Source organism: Mustelus asterias, chromosome 15, assembly GCF_964213995.1.
Source record: "Mustelus asterias chromosome 15, sMusAst1.hap1.1, whole genome shotgun sequence".
NCBI lineage: Eukaryota > Metazoa > Chordata > Chondrichthyes > Carcharhiniformes > Triakidae > Mustelus > Mustelus asterias.
The window spans coordinates 94,111,467-94,128,429 of NC_135815.1; the positions used below are offsets into that span (position 1 = coordinate 94,111,467).

Here is a 16,963-nt window from a genome sequence, read left to right on the forward strand (position 1 = left end):
CCTTGGTGATCTGACTTAGAATCCCTACAGTGCAGAAGGAGGCCATTCTGCCGATCGGGTCTGCAGCAGAGCATCCTACGCAGGGCCTATCCCCGTAACCCCACATATTTACCCCACTAATCCCCCTAACCTACACATCTTATTATGGAGTGGCACAGTAGTTAGCACTGCTGCCTCACAGCGCCAGGGACACGGATTCGATTCCCAACTTGGGTTACTGTCTGTGTGGAATTTGCACATTCTCCCCGTGTCTGCGTGCGTTCCCTCCGGGTGCTCCGGTTTCCTCCCGCAGTCCAAAGATGTGCAGGTTAGGTGGATTGGCCAGGCTAAATTGCCCATGAGTGTCAGGGAGACGAGCTAGGATAAATGTATGGGGGTTACGGGGATAGGGCCTGGGTGGGATTGCGGTCGGTGCAGATTCGATGGGCTAAATGGCCTCCTTCTGCACTGTAGGATTTCTATCTTGAGATATATTTGCATAGCTGCTTGCTATTTACAAACTAGCTCTGGTATTTAAACAATGTACCAAGAGCGATGATAACCCAAAATGATTATCTGGTTGTGGAAATATTCAGTATTTCTGGAGGGAGTGTAAATTAATGTAAATGTTCTTCGCATAACACCTCCACTTCACAAAACATTTCAACTGTTAAGAATGATTTGAAGATTAAAAACTTCACCTGCTCCAAATGTTTCATTTCAGTTTTAAACTGTGTTTATGCCAGCCAATATCAGAATCAGGAACACTCTGTTCCCAGTTTGGGGCTTTGAACTGACTTGTCTTAGATAAAACATGGGGCCTTGTTTGTGACATGGCAACAGACCTTGATATAATGTTCAGATACTCCAACAGGCCTGCAATACATTTACACTTTGAAAAATCATGGAACAGCAGCACTGCACTCACAGAATCCCTACAGGAAGAGGCCATTTGGCCCATCAAGTCTCCACCGACCACAATCCCACCCAGGCCCTACCCCTGTAGCCCCACGTATTTACCCTAGCTAGTCTGCCTGACACTTAAGGGGCAATTTACTATGTCCAATCCACCTAACCCGCACATCTTTGGACTGTGGGAGGAAACTGGAGCACCCGGAGGAAACCTACGCGGACACGGGGAGAACGTGTAAACTCCACACAGACAGTGACCCAAGCCGGGAACTGAACCTGAGTCCCTGGCGCTGTGAGGCAGCAGTGCTAACCACTGTGCCGCCCCAAGTACGTGTAAATAAAGTCCAATTAATATATTTTAATGACATTCTTTCTAACACAAATAGACAGCTCGCTTTCAAAGACTTGCATTAACATAGCGCCTTTCACGGCCCCAGGATGTCCCAGAGCGTCTCACAAGCCAATTAAAATACTTGTGTAGTCACATTCGCAATGTTGGAAATGTAAGGAGCCAGCGTCAACTCGCAACGATGTGATAAATCAGAGAACTTGCTTTTAGCGGATGTGAATTGAAGGATAAACCTTGGCTCAGAGACTGGGGATAATTCCCCCGTTCGTCATCCAAATAATCGCAGACAAATCATTGAATCCCGACAGGACAGAAAAAACCATCTGGCCCATCGAGTCTGCACTGACTCAGTTTCTTACCCAGGCCCCTCTCTCCCCACCCTATCCCCGTAACCCTACACACTACCCATGACTAATCCATCTAACTTATACATCTTTGGACACTAAGGGGCAATTTAGCACGGCCAATCCACCTAACCCGCACATTTTTGGACTGTGGGAGGAAACCGGAGCACCCGGAGGGAACGCACGCAGACACGGGGAGAATGTGCAAAGTCCACACAGACAGTGACCCAAGCCGGGAATCGAACCAGGGTCCCTGGGGCTGTGAGGCAGCAGCGCTAACCACTGTGCTACCCATAATGCCATGTGATCATTTACATCCGCCTTGCAAAGCAGATGGTGCCTCAGTTTAAGGTCTCATCTGAAAGTCTGCATCCCCGACAGTGCAGCACTCCCTCCGTACTGCAGCCTTCCACTCACGTCTCTGGAGAGTGGGAGACCTCAAAAGAGAATTTATAAAAAATAATCCACTGGCGCAAGCAAGTGACTTCAATTTACAAATGTATTTGTAAATGATTTCTCCTCCTCAGCACAAATACATCGGAAGGTTCTTAAGACTGATTAAACTTATTTGCTTGTTCAGCTTCTGAGAGATATTTAGTGCAGATTATAGCCAAGTTACTGCATTTCCCGTCTGCAAGATTGTGCAACGATTAGCAAGAATGCTAGCTTTTAACCCTAGCTGTCATTGCACCAAATTACATTTCACTAACACAGTTTGGAGAGGGTTGGGGGTCGGGGGAGTTTGGGGGTTGAAGAATTATGGGGACGTTCCAAAACAGCTTTCACACCAGCCGGACTGTCCCTCCCTTTCCCCAGCCCTCCCCCGCCTTGAAGGTTGAAGAACCCCATCACCATACCACGGGGCGGCACGGTGGCACTGTGGTTAGCACTGCTGCCTCACAGTGCCAGGGACCCGGGCGCGATTCCCGGCTTGGGTCACTGGCTGTGTGGAGTCTGCACATTCTCCCCCGTGTCTGCGTGGGTTTCCTCCGAGTGCTCCGGTTTCCTCCCACACTCCAAAGATGTGCGGGTTAGATTGATTGGCCATGCGAAATTGCCCCTTAGTGTTCCAGGATGTGTAGGTTAGACGGATTAGCGGGGAAAATATGTGGGGTTGAGGATAGGGCTTGGGTGGGATTGTTGTCGGTGTGGACTCGATGGGTCGAATGGCCTCCTTCTGCATGGTAGGGATTCTATGATTCTAAATATCAATATCGCTGTCTAATACTAGGGGGCATGCACTTATGGTGAAAGGGGGAAAGTACAAAGGAGATGTGAGGGGCAAGTTTCTTTTTACACAGAGAGTGGTAGGTGGCTGGAATGCGCTGCCAGGGGTGGAGGCACAGGAAGATACAACAGGCATTTAAGGGGCTTTTAGATAAGCATCTGAATTTGCAAGAATAGCGGGATATGGACCAAGGGGAAGGAGAAGGGATTAGTTTAATTTGGCATCATGTTCAGAATGACATGTGCTGTGGCACAGTGGTTAGCACTGTGGCCTCACACAGCGCCAGGGACCCAGGTTTGATTCCCGGCTTGGGTCACTGTCTGTGTGGAGTTTGCACATTCTCCCCGTGTCGGCGTGGGCTTCCTCCGGGCGCTCCGGTTTCCTCCCACAATCCAAAAATGTGCGGGTTAGGTGGATTGGCCATGCTAAATTGCCCCTTAGCGTCAGGGGGATTAGCTAGAGTAAATGCATGGGGTTATGGGGATAGGTCCTGAGTGCGACTGTGGTCAGTGCAGACTCAATGGGCCAAATGGCCTCCTTCTGCACTGTAAGATTCTATGATTTATGATCTATGAACATCATAGGCCGAAGGGACTGTTCCTGAGCTGTACGGTTCCTGGGCTTCCCCGTTGTATTATCCCCCCCCACATAAGTGTTTCCCGTGGAGGGGTTTTGAACAGGTTCTGTCAAAAGGGGAATGGCGAATGGTCCCCTCCGGGGGTGCACAGCCCCCCTCCCTCCCGAGGGAGAAGGGTCATGCCTGGGTAGTTCCCATGGACTGCCAGGGGTCCCGGGGAGTGGGGGAGGGTTTCCATGGGCTATCGATTTTTCATTGTTTTCAGAGGGTGCACCGCTCGGTCAGGGGCTGAGGTTGCTGGTGCGATGGACTCAGAGTAGGGGGACGTCACGGGACCCGCCTCCTGGATTTTGTTTTTTGACGGTGCGTCACAGAACAAAAAATACGGCAGGAAAAGCCGGCAGTGCAGCCGGCGGGGTTTTCCCACCCGAGTCAATACATTGTCAAAAACGGAAAATTTTGCCCCGTGACTTCCCTTAAATTATAACGTAGGAATCACAAGCAGTGGGTTCAAAGTGAACAGAATCGAACATATACACAGTGCATAGAAACCAAAATCTCAAATAATATCTGGAACATTACTTGATTTGATCGACTGTCACGTGTATTAACATAGTGAAAAGTATTGTTTCTTGCACGCTATGCAGACAAAGCATACTGTTCATAGAGAAGGAAACTAGAGAGTGCAGAATGTAGTGTTACAGTCATAGCTGGGGTGTAGAGAAAGATCAACTTAATGCAAGGTAGGTCCATTCAAAAGTCTGACAGCAGCAGGGAAGAAGCTGTTCTTGAGTCGGTTGGTACGTGACCTCAGACTTTTGTATCTTTTTCCCGACAGAAGAAGGTGGAAGAGAGAATGCCCAGAGTGCGTGGGGTCCTTAATTATGCTGGCTGCTTTGCCAAGGCAGCGGGAAGTGTAGACGGAGTCAAGGGATGGGAGGCTGGTTTGCGTGATGGATTGGGTTACATTCACGACCTTTTGTAGTTCCTTGCAGTCTTGGGCAGAGCAGGAGCCATACCAAGCTGTGATACAACCAGAAAGAATGCTTTCTATGGTGCATCTGTAAAAGTTGGTGAGAGTCGTAGCTGACATGCTGAATTTCCTTAGTCTTCTGAGAAAGGAGGGGCGTTGGTGGACTTTCTTAACTATGGTGTCAGCATGGGGGGACCAGGACAGGTTGTTGGTGATCTGGACACCCAAAACATTATTATTGGGTACCACATGCAGTGATGTTCAAAGGTAATGGAGTCTTCTTTAACTCTGCAGTTCAGTATCTGACATTATTACAAAACTATCTCGAAAGAGTGCAGGAAACTAGAAAGAGTGCAGAAGAGGTTTACTAGAATGCTACCAGGACTTGATGGTTTGAGTTATAAGGAGAGGCTGGATAGACTGGGACTTTTTTCCCTGGAGTGTAGGAGGCTTAGGGTGATCTTATAGAGGCCTACAAAATAATGAAGGGCATAGATCAGCTAGATAGTCAACATCTTTTCCCAAAGATAGGGGAGTCTAAAACTAGAGGGCATAGGTTTAAGGTGAGAAGGGAGAGATACAAAAGTGTCCAGAGGGGAATTTTTTCACACAGAGGGTGGTGAGTGTCTGGAACAAGCTGCCAGAGGTAGTAGTAAAGGCGAGTACAATTCTGTCTTTTAAAAAGCATTTAGACAGTTACATGGATAAAATGGATATCGAGGGATATGGGCCAAACGCGGGCAATTGGGACTAGCTTAGTGGTAAAAACTGGGCGGCATTGGACAAGTTGGGCCAAAGGGCCTGTTTCCATGCTGTAAATCTCTATGACTACCAGGCAGCACGGTGGCACAGTGGTTAGCACTGCTGCCTCACAGCGCCAGGGACCTGGGCTCGATTCCAGCCTCGTCTGTGTAGTTTGCACATTCTCCCTATGTCTGTGTGGGTTTCCTCCGAGTGCTCCGGTTTCCTCCCACACACTGAAGATGTGGTTGATTGGCCATGGTAAATTTCCCCAGAGTGTCAGGGGGACCAGCTAGGGTAAATATGTGGGGTTATGGGGACAGGGCCTGGGTGGGAATTTTGTCGGTGTAGACTCGAATGGCTTCCTTCTGCACTGTAAGGATTCTCTCATTCCAGTTTAGGGAAATTACTCATTACGGAGGTGTATTCTCGAAAGCAGTGGAGGACACACCGCATTACGCTGCGCGTTTAAGACTGCCCAGGTGGCCACGCGCGGTGTACGGCCACGTTACGGGACTGCTCCACGCCCCTCCCAAAAAAATAGCCTTTCGAGTGTTTCACAAACGCAGTCCAGAGCAAATGCGGAAAGCAGGAAAAGCGAAGCCTTGGGTGTACCTGGTTCTCGAGTGACATCGATCTTTCCCACGTGGATGCCGAGTTCCTGGCGGGATTTTCCAAGCTGCTCCCAATCGTCCTGGATTTGCTTGCACGCTGGGCACCATGGGGCATGACTGCAGAAGGGTAAAAGAAAAACAGTTCAAATTTCGACGACTTCTCCAACCCCCACACCAACCAACCACCCACCCCCACTCCCCCAACTCAAGTGATCGGGTCACAAGCTCCATCAAAACAGGTTTATTTGGTAGCACAAGCCACAAGCTTTCAGAGCGCTGCCCCTTCATCAGGTGAGTGGGAGTTCTGTTCACAAACAGGGCACATATAGATACAAACTCAATTTACGAAATAATGGTTGGAATGTGAGTCTTTACAGATAATCAAGTCTTAAAGGTACAGACAATGTGAATGGAGAGAGGGTTAAAGAGATTTGTATTGTCTCCAGCCAGGACAGTTAGTGAGATTTTGCAAGCCCAGGCAAGTCGTGGGGGTTACAGATAGTGACATGAACCCAAGATCCCGGTTGAAGCCGTCCTCATGTGTGCGGAACTTGGCTATCAGTTTCTGCTCAGCGATTCTGCGTTGTCGTGTGTCGTGAAGGCCGCCTTGGAGAACGCTTACCCGAAGATCAGAGGCTGAATGCCCGTGAAGAGAACACTCCTGCCTGGTGATTGTCGAGCGGTGTTCATTCATCCGTTGTTGTTGCTCACTCACCTGATGAAGGAGCAGCGCTCTGAAGGCTTGTGGCTTGTGCTACCAAATAAACCTGTTAGACTTCTTACTGTGTTTACCCCAGTCCAATGCCGGCATCTCCACATCATGGCTTGCTATGGTCATTTCAGACGACAGTTAACAGTGAACCACATTGCTGTGGCTCTGAACTCACATGTAGGCCAGACTAGGCAAGGACATTAGTGAACCAGATGGGTTTTTCTGACAATCGACAATGGTTTTATGGTCATCAGTAGATTCCTAATTCCAGATATTTTTTATTGATTTCAAATTCCACCAGCTGCCGTGGCGGGATTCGAACCCAGGTCCCCAGAACATCAGCTGAGTTTCTGGATTAACAGTCTAGCGATAACACCACTAGGCCATCTCCTCCCCCATGACGGGTATCTTACGGGCTTTGCCTTAGTCGGGATCCAGCCCTCGTTGAGTGCACACAGCTCTTAATAAACATGCTGGCTGCTTTCTGCAAAACTCACGCGGATCAATTCCCCATTCTTTTCATCCACATCTAAAGCAGGACATGCAACAACCACCATCCGCAAGTTCAATGGACAAAGAGAATAAAGGACAGTACGGCACAGGAACAGACCCTTCAGCCCAAACAAGCCTGCGCCGACACAAGTTCCTTGGACAGCTGAAAACATGGCCACCACTGGTGAAGCGAAGAAAATCAGGGGTGCGCAAGAGGCCAGATTGGGAGCGCGTGGAGATCTCGGAGAGTTGTGGAGCGAGAGGAGATTACACATATTTGCAACCCCGAATGAAAATCCTGGAACTCCCGCCCCAACAGCACAGTGGGTGTACCTCCACCACAGAGACTGCAGCGGTTCAATATGGCAGCTCACCACCACCTTCTCAAGGGGCAATTACGGATGGGCAATAAATGCTAGGCTGAGCCAGCAATGCCCACATCCCCTGAAAGAGTAAAAACGTTGCCACTGTACATTGTAAGTCAATCATTTAGTTGGAACATCTGTCAAAAATAAAGATCGAACTTGCTTGAAAGTCACACGCAGTTTTTGACAATCACATGTCCCAGCCCATTAAACCCCCATCTCCTAATCCAGTCTCCCTCCTTCTTCCATTTACTCGTCTAACCTGCGCTACAGCTCCTGTCCTCCTCTCTTCTCCATCCACTGGCAATGTTGCTCCACCAGCCTTGCTCTCACAAGGGGCAGTGTGTTCTCATTCACTTCCAGGATGGGTGAGGTGGCTGGGAATTTTCCATAACTTGGAACATAATCCCATCACAAGATCTCCTTTAATATCTGTCATTCTATCACCAACCCCATCTCAGCAAGCCTGTGGGAGGGCAAGCCCGATGATTCAGTACACTTATATAGCCCAAAGTCAATCCAGTACTCTCAAAGGTTAATAAGATATAGGAGCAGAAATAGGCCATTTGGCCCATCAAGTCCACACCGCCTTTCGATCATAGCTGATATGCTCCTCATCCCCATTTTCCTGCCTTCTCCCCATAACCCTTCAACCCGTTCCCGATTAAAAATCTGTCTAACTCCTCCTTAAATTTACTCACTGTCCCAGCATCCACCGCACTTGGGGTAGTGAATTCTCGCTCTCAGTGGTGCTGTCGCAAAGGGAGGGGGGGGATGCCAGGAGTCAGGCATCTTCTCCCTACACTCCCCCCCCACCCGTCCTCCCAAGACAGCAGAGAAAGTCCAGCAGGAGCATCTGCAATGTGAATCCACCCAGTTGAAGTAGTACAAAACAAGACACTAATCCTTTCCTGGTTAATAGGTTTATTCACAGGATGCAGCATTACAGATGTCTGCTTCCTACCTACTGACAACCCGGTAGTCAGCGGTCTCTCTTTACACATGCTCCAAGTACTTAATTAACCAATGCCTTTCAGCTCATATTTTAATAATATAATTAACACACCACTAACATGAAACTGTCGTCCTACTCTGCCGAGAAGGATAAAAACAACTGGGTCCATTGCCTGGAAATACCTGCACGCCACCTTGTCTACAAGATGACTCAATGAGGCGCGCCAAACTTCAGGTGCCAGCTCATTTTTAATATTTTAATTTTTATTCGTTTGTGGGACATGGGTGTCACTGGCTGGCCAGCATTTATTGCCCATCCCTAGTTGCCCTTGGAGGGCAGTTGAGAGTCAACCACATTGCTCTGGCTCTGGAGTCACATGCAGGCCAGACCAGGTAAGGACGGCAGATTTCCTTCCCTAAAAGGACATTAGCGAACCAGATGGGTTTTTCCGACAATCAACCCCACTGGTTTCATGGTCATCAGTAGGTTCGAATTCGGATCCCCAGAACATTAATTGAGTTTTTGGATTAATAGTCTGGCGATAACACCACTAGACCATTAACATTGCCCAAATTACAATGGTGATCAAGTTCCTCCCTCTCTGTGCAGCCTCCTCTCTCTCCACAATCCTCGGAGATCTCCACACTCTCCCAATTCTGGCCTCTTATGCACCGCAGACTTTCTTTCCTACACCAGTGGTGGCCGTGCTTCAGCTGCCCGGGTGTTAAAGCACTGGCCTTCCCTCTGTAAACTTTCAAGGAACTATGTACCTGCGCCACTCTGTCTGTCTGATCCACAGCACTCCCCAGGGCTCTACCATTAAACCTACCTGTGGGTAGGTTTAATGGTCGAGCCCTGGGGAGTGCTGTGGATCAGACAGACAGAGTGGCGCAGGTACATAGTTCCTTGAAAGTGGTGTCTCAGGTAGACAGGGCGGTGAAGGCAGCGTTTGGCACACTTGCCTTCATCAGTCAAAGCACTGAGTACTGGAGTTGGGACATTATGTTACAACTGTACAAGATATTGGTACGGCCACATTTGGAGCACTGTGTACAATTCAGGTCACCCTGCTTTAGGGGGGACATTATTAAACTGGAAAGGGTGCAAAAAAGATTGACAAGGATGTTACCGGGACTGGAAGGTTTGAATTATGAGAGGCTGGATAGGCTGGGACTTTTTTCCCTGGAGCGTAGGAGGATGAGGGGGTGATCTTATCGAGGTTTATAAAATCCATGAGGGGCACAAATAAGATGAATAGCTGAGGTCTTTTCCCCAGCGTAGGGGAGATCAAAACTAGTGGGCATCGGTTTAAGGTGAGAGGGGAAAGATTTGAAGGGACTTTTTCCACACAGAGGGTGGCGCGAATATGGAATGAGCTGCCGGTTGAGGTGGGTATAATTACAACACTTAAAAGACATTTGGACGGATATATGGATAGGAAAGGTTGAGAAGGATATGGGCCAAACACAGGCAAATGGGACTAGTTCAGTTTCGGAAACCTGGCCAGCATGGACGAGTTGGGCCGAAGGGCCTGTTCTCACTGGAGTGACGGAGGTTGAGGGGCGACCTGATAGAAGTCGACAAGATTATGAGAGGCATGGACAGAGTGGATAGTCAGAAGCTTTTTCCCAGGGTGGAAGAGCCAATTACTAGGGGGCATAGGGTTAAGATGCGAGGGGCAAGGTTTAAAGGAGATGTACGAGGCAAGTTTTTTTTTTTACTTAAGAGGGTAATAGGTGCCTGGAACTCGCTGCCAGGGAGGTAGTGGAAGCAGGTGCGATAGTGACTTTTAAGGGGCGTCTTGACAAATGCATGAATAGGATGGGAATAGAGGGATATGGTCCCCGGAAGAGTAGGGGGTTTTAGTTCAGTCGGGCAGCATGGTTGGTGCAGGCTTGGAGGGCCGAAAGGCCTGTTCCTGTGCTGTAATTTTATTTGTCTTTGTTCCGTGCTGTATATCTTTCTGAATCTACCAATTCGAACAATACTTTTGTGGCTTTGTCTCAATATCGCCTGGGTGTCAAATATCTTTCCAGAACACTACAACATCCATCACTGTGGTTCAGGCCCCCTCATGGCGAATGGACTAGGCAGCAGTATGCTGGTCAAGGGTCGAATCATCGTTCAGTTTAAGCATAGCATTGACTGATTAATTTTCTCTCAACTAATTGGAAGAAACCAGCCTTTTGTGCTGTGGACATGATTGAAATTCACACCAAACATGTGAATGTGGACAGGAACACTTGTCAAAATGACGAAGACGACTTGGCAAACTGCGTACCAACAGACATTTATTTCTCCTTTTTTAATCGCTCGTCTACGTGACAATTTTCAACAGAGTGGAGATCGGGACCAAAATTCTCCCCAAAAAATTCTAAGTGATGAATTTGTGTGAAAACTGGAGTAATTCACGCTGGTTTTTTCAGTGGGAGTTCAGAGAAGAATCTCCCCCACTCCCTGTGCACTGCTGAGGCCGCCAGGGTGAATATCATTAAGTTTCAGCGGGCAGGACCCATCCCCGCTGGAGAGGCTGAAATCAGCGTGCTGAGTGGGCCACTGCACATGCACTGGTCTGTCAGTGCCGAGAGCGGCGCACGCACAGTGGCTCCTCACTGCTGGCCCCCCCTCAAGCAGAAACTGATAGCCAAGTTCCGCACACACGAGGACGGCCTAAACCGGGATGGTGGATTTATGTCACATTATCAGTAACCCCCACAGCTTGCCTCCTGGGCTTGTAGAATCTCACTAGCTGTTCTGTCTGGAGACAATACACATTTCTTTAACCTGTTTTTAATGTTCCCTCCACCCACATTGTCTGTACCTTTAAGACCTGGCTGGCTGTAGGATTCTCTCCACTGATTAGTATTGCATTCTAATCAGTATTCTGCAACTTGATTTTGTCTGTTTGCACTGTTTGAGAGCAGATATCCACTCTATCTGACGAAGGAGCAGTGCTCCGAAAGCTTATGGTATTTGCTACCAAATAAACCTGTTGGACTTTAACCTGGTGTTGTGAGACTTCTTACCATGTATCCCCCCCAATCTCTGGCCAGCCCTGCAACCCCTGCCACACTAGCCCTCCACTCCCTCACGACCCGGCCCGATCACTGGCCCCCCCGCCGACCATTCCCAGGCCCAGCTGTCTCCAGTCAGGACAGCCACTCCAGACAGGACACTGGCCGTCCTGTCTGGAGACAATACACATCTCTTTAACCTGTGCTTAATGCTCCCTCCACTCACATTGTCTGTATCTTTAAGACCTGGTTGGCTGTAGAGATTCGCATTCTAATCAGTATTCTGTAACTTGATTTTGTGTCTCTGTGTGCCCTGTTTGAGAGCACATTTCCACTCCACCTGATGAAGGAGCAGCGCTCCGAAAGCTAATGGCATTTGCTACCAAATAAACCTGTTGGACTTTAACCTGGTGTTGTTAAAACTCTTACTGTGTTGTCAAGCACCCATCCTGAGCAAACATAATCATTGCGCAGCTGAGTCACATTTTAGCTGAAAAAGTGTCGCAACCACTTGACTACGCGTTCGAGTGAATTCCTGAAATGTGTCCCATCGCTTTTAAACTGTTTACCTTGTTATATACACACGCATTTGAATAAATTGCCCATTAAAGTGATGATATTTTGCCACAAGGACAATTCAGCTGGAATAACGCAACTTCAAAATGAAGCTGGATTTCAGAAGGTTCTAGATTGGCGCGCGTGAGAGTGCCACACTTGGTGCAATGCAGCACGCGGACATTGGCCGGAATTATACTGGCACGCCCGTCCAAGGCCACCGGAGAATGCCGTTCTGCGAACCTCGCCCCACCCTGATTTCAGGGTGGGCGTGCCGGTAAAATCTGAGTCATTAATTCAAATAAGCTCTCAAAGTTTAAAGTTCATTTAAAAGTGTCACACGTAGGCTGACATTAACACTGCAATGAAGTTACTGTGAAAATCCCCTAGTCGCCACACTCCAGCGCCTGTTCGGGTACACTGAGGGAGAATTTAGCACCAATGCACCTAACCAGTCCGTCTTTCGGACTGTGGGAGGAAACCGGAGCACCCGGAGGAAACCCACGCAGATACGGGGAGAACATACAAACTGGTGTCACAGCCAATGTTTACCCCTCAACTAAAGAAGTCATCTGATCATTACTACGGTGTATATGGGAGGGGGGGGGTTGTTGTGGGCAAACTGTCTGCCATGTTCACATGACAACCGTAACAACATTTCAGAATCACTAAGTAGTCTCACAACACCAGGTTGAAGTCCAACAGGTTTATTTGGTAGCATGAGCTTTCGGAGAGTTGCCCCTCATCAGGTGAGTGAAGAGTTTGGTTCACAAACAGGGCATATATAGACACAAACACAAACCTGTTGGGACTTTAACCTGGTGTTGTGAGACTACTTACTGTGCCCACCCCAGTCCAACGCCGGCAACTCCACATCAGAGCATTTCAGAAAGTACCTTCACCGGATCTGAAGCATTTTGGAGGTGGTGAAAGGAATTGAATGGCCCTGGAGCAGAAGTAGGCCATTCTGCCCCTCCAGCTTCTTCCATCATTCAAGAAGATCATGGCTGATCAGTTGTTGCTTAGAGTTCTGCCTTCCTGTCTACCCGCAATTCAGTTCCCCCTTATCTGTGACAAGAACCTCCGCCTTACAAATATTCAATGACCCCCCACCTCCACCGCCTTCTGAGGCAGAGTTCCCGAGTTGCATTTATTAACATTTTTGCACCCCTCCCCCCCCATCATCCCTCGCTGGAGATGCATGTCCTGACTTGGCAAAGACAAAGCTAAGTTGTCCGACTGGATGGGGCTGTTGGGGCGGATGTCACGTGGCAACAACTGGGCTGTGCAAGTCACTGCATCTTGCAACACTTTAAACTGGCAATTCTCTCCACCAGCCTCCGGACTGGCTGCCACTGATGCTTCTCATAAAAAAACTGCCCCAGGCTTGCAGATGATGCAATCTTAGCAGCGCTAACAGGAAGTGCAGAGTGAGTCAGTCATCACTTCTCGGCCTTTTGGCTAAGATCAAGTGTAGTATCGACATGCTGTGCTTGGTTGAAGTCATAAGGTTGCATTTTAGCTTCATTTGAAGCTATTTTTAAAAGCGGCATCTCGGCCTTTTGGCTAAGATGCAAATGAGATCAATGGTATTTGCTACCATCAATCATCAATGCAAATGAGCTATTCCTCCTCCAATCAGCTTGGATCATGTAGATCAAGCCCAAGAGCGGAGGTGAGAGCCCTGTCTTGTCAGCTTGGATCGGGAATGTCTCAACTTGTTGAGACTCAGGATTGGACTTGATTTGATTGAATTGGAATAAAAATACATCACTCAGAGTCAGTGCTGCTGCCTGCATTCTCTGGAATCCAGGAAATGAAACTTCTGATGTTCATTCATTCACCCTTCCGAAAGCAAATTCATCCAAGTTTGTAACCAGTACACCCCGTCAAGAACTTCACTCGGACTGGTTCAGATACCAAATCCTTGTTTCTTTGCTCAAATATCATGCTGCTTTTTTCTATTATTCATTCATGGGACATGGGCGTCGCTGGCTGGGCCAGCATTTATTGCCCATCCCCAGTTGTCCGAGGACAGCTGAGAGTCAATCACATTGCTGTGGCTCTGGAGTCGCATGTGGGTTTCCTCCAGTTTCCTCCCACAGTCCAAAGATACGCGGGTTAGGTGGATTGGCCTGAGTATCAGGGGGATTAGTTGGATAAATACGTGGGGATAGGGCCTGGATGGGATTGTTGACAGTGCAGGTTCGATGGGCTGAATGGCCTCCTTCTGTACTGTAGGGACAGAAGGCAGCCAGACCAGGTAAGGACGGCAGATTTCCTTCCCTAAAAGAACATTAGGGAACCAGATGTATTTTTCCGACAAAGTTTCATGGTCATCAGTAGATTCTTCATTCCAGATTTTTTTTGTTGAATTCAAATTCCACCATCTGCCGTGGCGGGATTCGAACCCGGGTCCCCAGAACATTACATAGAACATAGAACAGTACAGCACAGAACAGGCCCTTCGGCCCACGATGTTGTGCCGACCTTCATCTGAAACCAAGATCAAGCTATCCCACTCCCTACCATCCTGGTGTGCTCCATGTGCCTATCCAATAACCGCTTAAATGTTCCTAAAGTGTCTGACTCAAGCTGAGTTTCTGGATTAATAGTCTAGCAATAATACCACGAGGCCATCGCTTCGCCTATTTCCTAAATGCTTTCTCCTCCAATAGCTGATGCAGTTTGAACGGCAATAGCCACCGCACCCATGTGGTCATCACTCCATTAAGTTTTGACAGCAGGCACCAGTCAACTATTTAACTGCAGGATCCGCGCCCCCTCATCACAAGGTTAGAGGTGAGGAGGTTTGCTGATCACTGCACAATGTTCAGCACCATTCGTAACTCTTCAGATACTGAAACGGTCCAAACCTGCCTGAGGCAAATGGTATGTTGGCCTTCATAGCAAGAGGATTTGAGTACAGGGATAGGGATGTTTTACTGCAGTTGCATAGGGCATTGGTGAGGCCACACCTTTTAAAGTTTAAGTTTCTAAAGTTTACCTATTAGTGACACAAGGAGGCTTACATTAACACTGCAATGAACTTACTGTGAAAATTGCCCCCTAGTGTTGGGGGACTAGCTAGGGTAAATGCATGGGGTTATGGGGATAGGGCCTGGGTGGGATTGTGGTCGGTGCAGATTCAATGGGCCGAATGGCCTCCTTCTGCACTGTAGGATTCTATGATAATCCCTCAGTCACCTCAATCCGGCGCCTGTTGGGGCACACTGAAGGAGAATCTAACATGGCCAATGCACCTAACCAGCACGTCCTTTGGACTGTGGGAGGAAACCGGAGCACCCGGGGGATACCTACGCAAACAGGGGAGAATGTGGAAATACTGCACAGACAGTGACCCAAACGAATCGAACCTGGGTCCCTGGCACTGTGAGGCAGCAGTGCTAACCACTGTGCCACCGTGCTGTCCTGGAATATTATGTGCAGTTTTGGTGTCCTTATCTGAGGAAGGATGTCCTTGCTATAAAGGGAGTGCAGTGAAGGTTTACCAGGCTGATTCCCGAGACAGCAGGTCGTCATATGAGGAGAGACTAAGTCAGTTAGGATTATATTCACTGGAATTTAGAAGAGTGAGGGGGGAAACTTATAAAATTCTAACAGGGTTAGACAGGGTAGATTCTGAAAGAATGTTCCCGATGGTGGGGGGAGTCCAGAACTAGGGCTCATAGTTTGAGAATAAGGGGTAAACCTTTTAGAACTGAGGTGAGGAGAAATTTCTTCACCCAGAGGATGGTGAATGTGTGGAATTCACTCCCACAGAAAGTAGTTGAGGACAAAACAGTGTGTGATTTCAAGAGGAAACTGGATATAGCTCTTGGGGATAAAGGGATCAAGGTTTGGGGTGAAGCGGGGTCAGGATATTGAATTTGATGATCAGCCATGATCATAATGAATGATGGAGCAGGCTCGAAGGGCCAAATGGCCTACTCCTATTTCTAGTTTCTATGTAGCCCATCAGTGAACTACATGGCTCCTCATCACTGAGGGGTAGTGAGGGGAAACAGCTTTCCGAGGCAGCATCGCCAGGCAAGAAGCATCAACAGCCCGGGTTAGGCCGCACGCATTAATCGCAGCCCTCAAAGCAATGATTGTCCTGTAATCACTCAAGTTGCCCGAGGTTAAGTTCAATTGGAAGGCAAGATTCCCACACAGGACAATCACACTCCGTTTCCTCAGCAAGTTGGGGGAGGCTTCATCAAGACAAGATGCTTTTGCTCGAGTGTATGTGACCATTACTCGATACAAATACCCATTTGCAGACTGTATGATTTACTCCATGGAACTCGTTACAAATCCCAACCAGACCCTATCCCCGTAACCTCAAATATTTACCCTGCTAATCCCCTTGACACTAAGGGGCAATTTAGCACGGCCAATCAACCTAACCCGCACATCTTTGGATTGTGGGAGGAAACCGGAGCACCCGGAGGAAACTCACGCAGACACAGGGAGAACGTGCAGACTCCGCACAGACAGTGACCCAAGCCGGGAATTGAACCTGGGTCCCTGGCACTGTGAGGCAGCAGTGCTAACCACTGTGCCGCCCTGAAATGGGTTGAAAGGAGGAGTGTGAAACAGAGAGCTGGAGCGGTTTACTGAGAGAGGAAATCCCAGAGCCCAGCGGCTGAATGTACGGGCTACCGACATTGATTATAAACTCAGGGTGAGCGAGAGGCCCGGATTGCAGGAGCACAGAGAGATGGAGGGCTATCAGGCCGGAGGAGGTTACAGAGACGGGCCGAATGGTCCCCTTTTGCACCGTGGGGATTCTATGATTCAGATGCAGCCACTTGTGCAAGGTTAAAAGATGGATAAGCAACAAGGCTTCACAAAGCCCAGCGCTTGCCTCCAGGATGAAAAAGACTTAGTGAATCGGTTACTAAGCAACTTTACAACAGTTTTGTCTAGGTATGAAAAAATAACACAATACATTGGGTTTAACAAACAAGTCAGACAGTCTTCAGGGAGGAAGGGTAACATTTGAATGAATCAGACCTTTGCAATTCATTTAGACATTCTTTTATCAGTTACTCATTTAAGTGCATCCAAATATACTCCCATTTATCATCCCACAAAATGTTGATGTCGCATATATGGACATTCAAAAAGAGTTTGACAAAATGCTTGGT

At 48.3% G+C, this 16,963-nt stretch overlaps 1 protein-coding gene and 1 pseudogene across 1 annotated transcript in view; one reads left to right on the forward strand and one right to left on the reverse strand.

Moving 5' to 3' along the window:
• tmx4 (thioredoxin-related transmembrane protein 4) overlaps positions 1-16,963 on the reverse strand; it is a 55,741-nt gene that overhangs the window by 25,615 nt on the left and 13,163 nt on the right. Inside the window, exon 2 of the mRNA XM_078230361.1 lies at positions 5,719-5,834. Within this exon, the coding sequence (XP_078086487.1) occupies positions 5,719-5,834 (116 nt within the window). The remainder of the gene's footprint in view (positions 1-5,718; positions 5,835-16,963) is intronic.
• On the forward strand, positions 13,252-13,429 carry LOC144504958 (U2 spliceosomal RNA; annotated as a pseudogene).